Genomic DNA, 9,615 nt, shown 5'->3' with positions numbered 1-9,615 from the left:
TAGCTCCATATTATTCCGCCATCTATGTGTAAAAATTCAAAGCTTGTGAGAAACTTTCTTGCATAGATTGGTTCGAATATGTGATTGAGATGACCTAAGTAAATTAGTTTAATAAATTCAAAAAGCTTCTTCATTCATTTATAAATTCTTCAGGACAGCATGGTTAACTAAAATAATAATGTAGGTGTAATTTTTTTTAAATCATTTCTAATATACTATTTTTTGTCGCCAATAATATATTTTTTTAATAATTTCAATCTTATTTAACCAATAATTACTAACGTCTTCTTCTTCTTTCATTCAGAGTCGGGCAACAACACGACATCTAGCGGCGAAGCGGGCGGGGCTACCGACAAGTCTACTGTGTCTCCGATAGAGGGCATCACGTCTTCAAGTTCACCCATTGCCAACATAGACTCTCTCAACATGTCCGATTACAAGGACGGTGAGTTAATTCAACAATCTGATGATGAATATAGAAAATTAGTAAATTACATGCGAAATAAAAGTGTAGCCATACGGCAAAAATGACCTGGGTGGAGTATGAACATACTCGGCCAAACGAAAAACAGAGCTGGAACAATGTTAATTTATTATGGTTTTTAGTGGCAATACATATTTACGAAGGGAAAACATATATATATATATATGTATACGAAGGGGTTCTAGGTAGGTAACAATGTTCCCAGTAATAATATTCCTTGAAAAATCAACTAGAAACAGATAAAATGTCATTATTTGCATAGAATAAAGAATAACACAAGAAGTGACTTTAGTTCATGTTTTGTGATATAATAAGCCCAATTTTGGCCTATGTTTCCATACAAAACTGTGTTTCACCATGATTACGACATTCAAATAGGATAGTGATATACAATTTCAGGCAAGTGTAAGAGAGACCGCGTGCTAAATGGTCTAGAACCGAAAGATACTAAGTCAGTGACACATTTATTTCGGTTCAAATGTGTACGCACGGTACTTGTCGTTTTCTTCTTTATCCTATGTTACACTGGCGCAGCCAATCAGCAGGCTCAGTAATTTCTAACCTTATTTAACCTCACCGACTGTGGGACTATTATTAAACAGGAAAATTTTGGCCGGGAACGTTTTTACTGGGTACATTTTTGCAGGGAACATATTAACTGGGAACATTAGTACACGGAACATTATTACACGGAACATTATTACAAGAAATATTACTACACGGAACATTATTACCGACCGCGAAACGAAGTGTCACATTTATTACTTGGATTTCTGCAAAGGAAGTCAACTCACCAACTGTGGGACTATTATTAAACAGGAAAATTTTGGCTGGGAACGTTTTGACCGGGTACATTTTTGCAGGGAACATATAAACTGGGAACATTATTACACGGAACATTATTACACGGAACATCATTAAACGGAATATTATAACACGAAACATTATTACCGACCGCGAAACGAAGGGTCACATTTATTTCTGCAAAGGAAATTACACTCTCTAGCAAAAGTACGACGCAACTTACATTACTTTCGTAAAATACACATATGCTTACCTACAGAATTTACATCGATTCTCAAATCCTCACGAAAATAACTGATTTTTGTCGTATTGTAAGTTGGTAAATAAATTTGCTGTAATTAAACTAACTTTATTTATGGCATTTATAAATGTTTACCAATTTACAATAATAAGCACTGGAATGCGGAAATATTCATAATGTTTCTTGCCATCTACCAATATAAAACATAAACAGACATTTGATATAATATTAAGTGAGTAGGTACATAATATATTCTTTAGGAGTTTTCTTTGTGAATTTTCATCTCATCATTTAAAAATTTTAAACTTATTTTTTATGTTTCTTTAAAAAATGTATTAAAAATCTTCAAGGAAATATAATTGAAATAAATATCTACTTAAGGTTAAACGCGAGGCTCATTAAATTCTTAGTGTTCATAGATGGCTTTAATTAATTTATTTTATTTAAAAAAGCCTTTTAAAGGGTAAAGCTTTACATTCTTAAGAAAAATTATTTGCACACACGCCATATGAATGTGAATAAATAGTTTTGTTCGTTTAATATCTTAATGTTTTTGAGAAAGGCATACAAATACAATATTGTACAGATGATTCTTTTTTATGATGATTTCTTTACGGACAAAACTGTTTATTCATATTTATATTGCGTATGTACGGGCGCAAACAAATAATTTGTCTTAATATTGTAAATCAATACCTTGCAAAAGGCGCATTTTAATAAAATTAATTAATAAACGAATTAATTAACACATAAAAACACGTAAACCTTAATTATCAAGCTTGTTTATCTTATCCCAAAGATGTTGCGCTCATCACGAAACTATTATTGGAAGTTTTATATATTTTGTTAAAAAGCAAAAAAAAATAATAAAATACAATGTTTGAATAGTGGGGTATTTTCACTAAATATAAATACCGTTAAAAATGTGTGGAAGATTTAAATTTTATTTTTATGTTTATGATTATCGTACTAAAAATACGAAATTTAAACATTTTCTTCATAATTATGATTCCAAAAACGATCTAAAACCGTACATTTCGAAATGGTTCCAATTGGCAACAACATCAGTATGACATAGAAAACGCCAATGTCTGGTAAGACGGCTGTCACCAACGTCACTCGGAGTGACGTTAACGCCGCCGAATTCACGAATAAAAATGCCTAATGTTATTTTGGCGGCAAATCGGAAATCGCACATTTTAAATCGTTATAGATAATTTATTCATAAACATAAAAATAGAATAACTTCGTTTTTACATTTACACACCCTATTACATTTCTTTTAATTATTTATAGTACGTATATCGGTATTCTCTGCGTAAAAACTGTTAACATATTGAATTAGCCAATTATTAAAAATCCATGCAGACGCAAAATAGTGTAGGTCCGCGACTGTCGTAATTTACACAGTTTTCACGGTTTGGTAACTTTAAACATATTCGTATGTCCTCATATTCCTGAGACTTTGTTTTCGGCAGAGTTCAAACTCGTTTAGATTTCAACAATGGCGAGGTTACCGCGTTCAATTCTCACGTAGAAATCAAAAGTTTGACAAAACTTCCGGAAACAAACGTTTTACGGCAGAACAATGGCTATTTCTTATTTGCCGAACCTGTCGGGACTCGAATGTAGATTTTATTCGAGCAGAATTATTAAAATGTCGTGAGGAACTCGTGGTAAAAATTCCGGATTTTATAATAAATTGCATGCAGTTCCGCATTAATGGAGAAATGCTCATTAAACGTTGAAGTTTTGAATACAATATGAGTTAAAGCGACACGAAATTCTGGCAACGGGGGTTTGCTAGAAGCTCACGTTTTAATTAATTCCGACGAATTCATAACGATAAAATGCATATATTATTAGACCGATCCCTACGGATGTAAGTTTTGTATATTTATGATTAACAAAAACAGAACATTTCCATTAAAATATTTTATAAATCGTTTTTCAACTACAAAATTAGCGGTAAGCACAAGATTTGATTTTTGTAGATGAATTAGTAACTTCTCTAGGGATCCGTCTAGAAACATTTGAAATTTTAGTATCAGAAATAATTAAAACCAACTCAACGGAAAGATACATTTTCTAAACCTTCTAGGGCAATATTGTTTTCACACGATTTTATCACTTACGTCGTTAAGTTTTCCACAATTATTTTAGAGATTTCCTAGGGAAAATTCAACCGTAGGTCTGTACAATACACCAGGGCCACGCGTCACATTTCTGTGCATCGCTTCTTCACTTACGTCATTAAGATTCCGACTTTATTTTAGGGTATTGTCTCGTCTTAGTCGAAGATTTAAGATATAAAATGACAAAATATCAGTAACATGAACTGCACTACCCGACATTTAAAAATATTACCTATGGTTTTCATTACTTACATTTCTATTTTATATTAATTAACTAAGTACCTTTAAATTAAGATCTTAAATTTACTTTATACTTTCATGACGTCAGAGCTTAACATGCTTAACATGCATTGCGCATAAACTAATAATTATAAATAAATCATTTTTATATCCAACAGAACACATATTTTAAGAATTTAAGGTCAGAAAATTAAATACTAGATTTATAGTTGTTGTAGTTGTAATAGTAGAAGGTTACCACTCAGAGAACATCCCCAAAGATTACCCCTGTATGAGATCTTGCGATCTCCGGCCCCTTAAGTTGTGTTGTAAAACCTCATGTTTTGTGACCTTCACTTAAGCGTGGATTGAACTCAAAACCATTTCAATCAACACCAATGACCAACCTACTGCACACGTGGACTCATTCTATCTAAATTCACAATAATGCAATATATGCTCGTAATTTCCATAAACTTCACACAATTCAAATGAAATTTCGACCAGACTCAAACCTTCTGAGAATCTGGCCCAATCTTTGATTAATCATTTGCCCCAAAATTGATTTCTCTCGTGTAAACATCTCGCTGAAACATACTTCATAATAATATATTGTTAACTTATCTGAGAGTACTTTCGTCTGCAAAATTATCCTATACAGATTTTACTTTATGTATAACTAGTAATCGACTCAGTATTTTTTATATATTTTTATTTAGGAAGCAAACAGTCGTACAGTAAAAAAATATAACAATAAACATTCATATATTCTAGACCAATTAAGTTCCATTGAGTTAAATGTTGATTTAGTATTTTTTTACCTACACAACATATTAAATGGCAAAAAAATAAACATAATAAAGAAATACATAATATTAAAAACAAATAGAAAAAATATAACTCTTCGCATAGCTCTACTATTCACTACGGGTGATAATAATGTCATTTTCACAACAAAAAAAATCGAATAAAATAAAAAGTAAAGTAAGTAAAGTATTTTAATTTATTAAGCTCAATTTTATATAATATCAAGTTATGGTTGAAAATGCCTACATCTCGTAAGGCATTGTGAGTTTCACAGATACGTACTATTACAGAGTTTTGCGCGTATGTGGATTTACAATTTTGTATTCTAAATAAATCGTTCGATCTGGTGTTTTGCTTGGGGCAACGAAATGCAATCCTTTCTAACAGATATGATGAATCAACAAGGCAGTTCACGATTTTGTGTAAGAATAATGCATCAGAGATTTTTCTGGGTTTATATAAAGTGACAGGAACAAATCGATGGTCACTAAAACGATACGATAGGTGTTTCATAAATTTGTTCTGAATATTTTCAATGCGATCAATATTTGTTTGATATTGAGGATTCCAAATTACTGAGGCGAATTCTAGTTGTGATCGTACATACGACATATATAACAGAATTAGGGTGTGTGCTACCGTAAAAGGCTTTGTAATGCGAATAATGAAACCCAATTGCTTATAAGCTTTTTTTAGAATATTTTCAATATGATCCCTAAATAATAAAGTAATCTCAGTATCACCCTGGTTAAAGACCACCAATCAAAAATAAAACATCCTCGAAATGGTATAGCCTTGTTGGATGACTTGATCTGAATATTCACCTTCCTCTTATCCATCTTTTCTCTTTCCTACTCAACTCAGCCCCACAATGTTCTTTAATTGGAGATGCCATAGTCCCATTGGCTTGGAACATTTGGGAGCAGTTGAGACTCTTGTGGAGGTATTTACATCTCTAAATAGTATAAAATAATGCCGCTATCCGCGTCTGTCTGTTTGTTCACTGAGTTCTTGTAAACTACGCAAGAGGATTTTAATAGAGTTTTCACTATTCTTTAGAGAATTTCTCCGGTTTACATATATAACACATGCATATTATATTTATAGAAAGTAGAGCAAAACATATATTTTCAGGCGCTTTCATTGGTAACTCTGGCTAAGCCTTGTGAAATATATCAAAAATAATGTACTACGTAATTGTATATCTTAAGGCGATGCAATACGTAGTAATGCAAAATCACGTGTTTTTGGTTTGAAAATTTGGTCGCCTAGAAATGTTTCAGATGCTTTAATTAAATACTACGAATAAAATACATTTTGGCCTTTTAAATGATCGAGTATTTTTTAGATAGGTAAGTCTTTTTACAAGCCCATAAAAAATAATGTATAAGCAACGCCGGGTACACTACTGCTAGTCAAATAAATATTTGTTTTTAAGCTTTGCACTTCTTTCGAAAGGAATCGACTATCACGCGTCAATAGAATACTTTTAAGAGCGAATCTTTAATATCTCATAATCGTTTGATTTTTTTCATATTGTAGACAGTAATTATGCTGCTAAAAGTAGATACTTACTTAAGTACCTACTTTTAGTTCGATCCCCTGACGATCAAGTGTTGTATCTCCCTCCCACTCATTGTGAAGTTGACCTTCCATCCTCGTCAAGAGGGACGCTCGAAAGGTGTCACGCGTGTGTATTTTTATTTTATTTTTGTGGTGAAAATAATATTTATCACTTATTGTGTTTCTCTGATTCGATTTATAATGGAAATGGTAAGAAGCGTTCAACAAGTTAATAGAGTTTTTTTCTTTCTGAATATTGGGCAATTTTTTTCATGGAACTATCAAATATTCTTTATATGATAAAATCAGTTCTGTTTTAGTTCTTGGGCAATATCAGAGGGCCTGGTAAGCCATATTGATAACTAAGAAGAATCGATAGTTATTTTATCAATTGTTTTAATATCAGTATAAAGAAATCGCCCATCAATGGGAACAATTTTACCGATGGCGTGTCAGCTGTTTGTCGTTTTGAAATTTCAAAATCAAATTAGGTAGGTAGCTCTTTTTAAAAACCGATTCTTATTAATTATTTTAGGCACTTGTCAATTGTTTTCTAATCAATGGTAGCTAACAAAAGTCGCCTAGTCATCGATAATGTAGATAAACCTTCGAGGCTTTCATTTGAGACCACCAACTACTAGAAATTGAATGAATAGAAATGTATCTAAAACTTTTTACGTAAACGCCGCATAAAAGTCTCAACTGCCCGAAGCAAGTAACCTACGGCTTCCGCAATTGGAGTACTTTGTGAAGCTAAGTGAGGGAGTGGGTATTGAGGATATGAGGTAGAGGAAGTTGGGAAGTACCTGACTCTTCAGACCTGGTCAACAAACACGGCTTATGTCATTTAAAGCAACGTTTTATGGGTGGTCTTTCACTATACTAAAAGTACCTACCTCTACTGTTTAAACATCTTACTCCTGAAATTCTTAAAAGTGTTCAATTGTAGGGCATATAATTAGTGTTTCGCGATTAAAAGCAAGCGTTTCCAATACATTTTAGAGTGATACAAATAATTAATAATTCTTTCAAACACAAAGAACGACGAATAGACAATAAACAAGTTCGTGCAATAAACTAACAGAACGCTCCTCGCGAACAACAAGTCCGCGGGTAATATCAAGATATAAAAAAAGCAAATATGACATTGGATACTGGAAACAGGAGTCGACAACCTTTTCATTATTTAATTTTTAGTATTTTAATAATTTTCGTTGTTTTGATTCTATGTCGGCCTGCTTGAAGAGAGAAAAATATATGGGTTCAAATCCTAACTTACTTTGAAGTACTTTTTTAGAAATATTAATTTATTTAAATTATTGCTAACGTTTTACTTAATTCATTAAATGTACGAGTAATAATAGTGAATACCGAACACACAATAAGAGTCCTAACATCCCCGAGCCAGTGAGACCCATTTGAGGTATTTTGAAAAAACTGAAGCCAATGGAAAGTGGAAGGAGTTGGGGAGAGGAAGGTTGGGAAGTACCTGACTATTCAGATCTGGTCACACAATATGACTAATATCATTTCAAGAAAGCGTTGCAATGTTAAGATTCTGAATGGCGGACTTTGCCAGAACGATATTGAGAGTATCTACCTCTCTGAAACGTGCACGTCGTATTGTATAGGGTTTTCCAATAAGAGGTGTTATTTTGATATTCAATCGTAAAAGTAGCGCCGTTTTGGTAAAGTAAACGTTGTCCAAATCAATACCATCTAATTCCGGCCATAAAAAACATTAATCATCTCTCAATAGCGCGATCCATTCACCGTAACTATTGCTCCAGCCTCATTTTCGAAAGAGTAAGGTCCAATGACTCCGCCGGACCATAAACCGCACCAGTCACACGTTGAGGATAGAGAGGCTTTTCAACAATAACTCTTGGGTTTTCCGAGCCCCAGATGCGACAATTTTGCTTGTTGACGAAGCCACCGAGGTGGAAATGGGCCTCATCACTCAAGATGATTTGCATTTGATTCACTCAAGTGAATTTTAATAATTTCAATGCGTTGTTGAAGCCCATTTTTATTAATGGCGTAGTTTTTACTTGTCAAATGTCAAAAATTGACAGCTTCAAAAGTAACATCTACTGAAATAGCGGGCTATTCAAAATAACATCTCTTATTGGAAAACCTGTATTATCTAAATATGTGAAAAACTCACATAAATCAATAAAATTTGCCCAAGCCGGTCTACATCTAGTGGTCTGTAGCTGAGTTGGCTAATGCGTCAGGTTTGTCTCAGGCATCGTCGTGAGTTCAATACGTCTGCTAGCTACGTCTTCCATCATTTCTCAAGCAACACACGGAGAAAAATGATTATTGCTAATTGATTAAGAATTTCTTAAAATTATCGAGAATCCTGTTAAAAACTGGATTGCAGTCCCTTAACGATTGACTTGATAGGTTTCCTAGTAAACTTTTAGTGAAACACAAATATACTATCACGATGTCTAATATTTTCGCATTCCGTCATTAAATATTAAATTATCAGGGCAAAGGAGCCGCAGTTCTACTTAGTTAAACACATGAAAGGGTAATGTTATAATCTTTAGCTAGTTAGAGGATTACGAAAGAATCCATAAAATCAAAATCAAATGCAGGTGCATTGACAAGTGTTCCGATATATTATGAATGTACTAAAAATTTACTAGGAAACGGTCTTCAATCCCGTTTTTACCCGGATTACCAAATTTTTTAAGAAATTAGCAATACTAATTTTTCTCAGTGTATCTTCCACTTATAATGATGCTAGTGGGAGATTTTCTAATATTGTTCGGTTATTCGTACCTTGGAATTATTTATCTAATTGATAATTAAAAAGATAAGCAATCAAATGACATAAATATATCTAACTACCAATGGTTAACGTTACCTCTCCTGACAATATCAGTCTGAACCATTGTTATTTTTCTTCAGTTCGCAGCAAGCTCTTTATCTCATTGGAAGTCTAGTTAACTTATACCTTGACCATCGCTAAAGTGCCACCAGCCACAGTTAACAAACTCAGTTCAAGTTAATCAGTTAATTATTAACTGGCAATCTGCTACAGGAGTTTATTTACTAACTATTTATTAACTTCAGTGACTTAACTAGTATTCAAAGTACCGACAAGTTCTTGTGTTGAAAATTCATGTATTAATAATTGTATTTTATATGTTCTTGTGTAAAAGGCTAGGTTAAAATTAATTCAGTTGACTTGAATTCTAATTGAATCATGACGTTTTAGAATTGAAATCAGATTGTAACAACTCGTTTTAAATTTGAATCAAACATGATTAACCCTTTCAAACCGTGCGTATATTTGAAAATACAAAGGTTTCAGATTTGTTTCCTCACTATCTAGATCAAATAAAAAT

At 32.8% G+C, this 9,615-nt stretch overlaps 1 protein-coding gene across 4 annotated transcripts in view; it reads left to right on the top strand.

The window, feature by feature from the left end:
- Positions 1–426: 426 nt before the first annotated feature.
- Positions 427–9,615, top strand: part of LOC149410686 (serine proteinase stubble-like) — a 33,419-nt gene continuing 24,230 nt past the window's right edge. The window contains exon 1 of one of the 4 annotated variants that reach the window (XM_089647841.1): positions 427–445. In XM_089647841.1, the coding sequence (XP_089503967.1) occupies positions 427–445 (19 nt within the window). Of the gene's footprint in view, positions 446–9,191; positions 9,392–9,615 lie in introns of those variants that run through there. The other 3 variants (XM_089647839.1, XM_089647838.1, XM_089647840.1) reach the window with 3 other exon arrangements.

This window comes from Hesperophylax consimilis, chromosome 27 (genome assembly GCF_061612785.1).
Source record: "Hesperophylax consimilis isolate HC1 chromosome 27, BYU_Hcon_1.0, whole genome shotgun sequence".
In the NCBI taxonomy this organism is placed as follows: Eukaryota; Metazoa; Arthropoda; class Insecta; order Trichoptera; family Limnephilidae; genus Hesperophylax; species Hesperophylax consimilis.
Note: the sequence above shows the minus strand (reverse complement) of the source record. Positions and strands in the feature narration are given on the sequence as shown.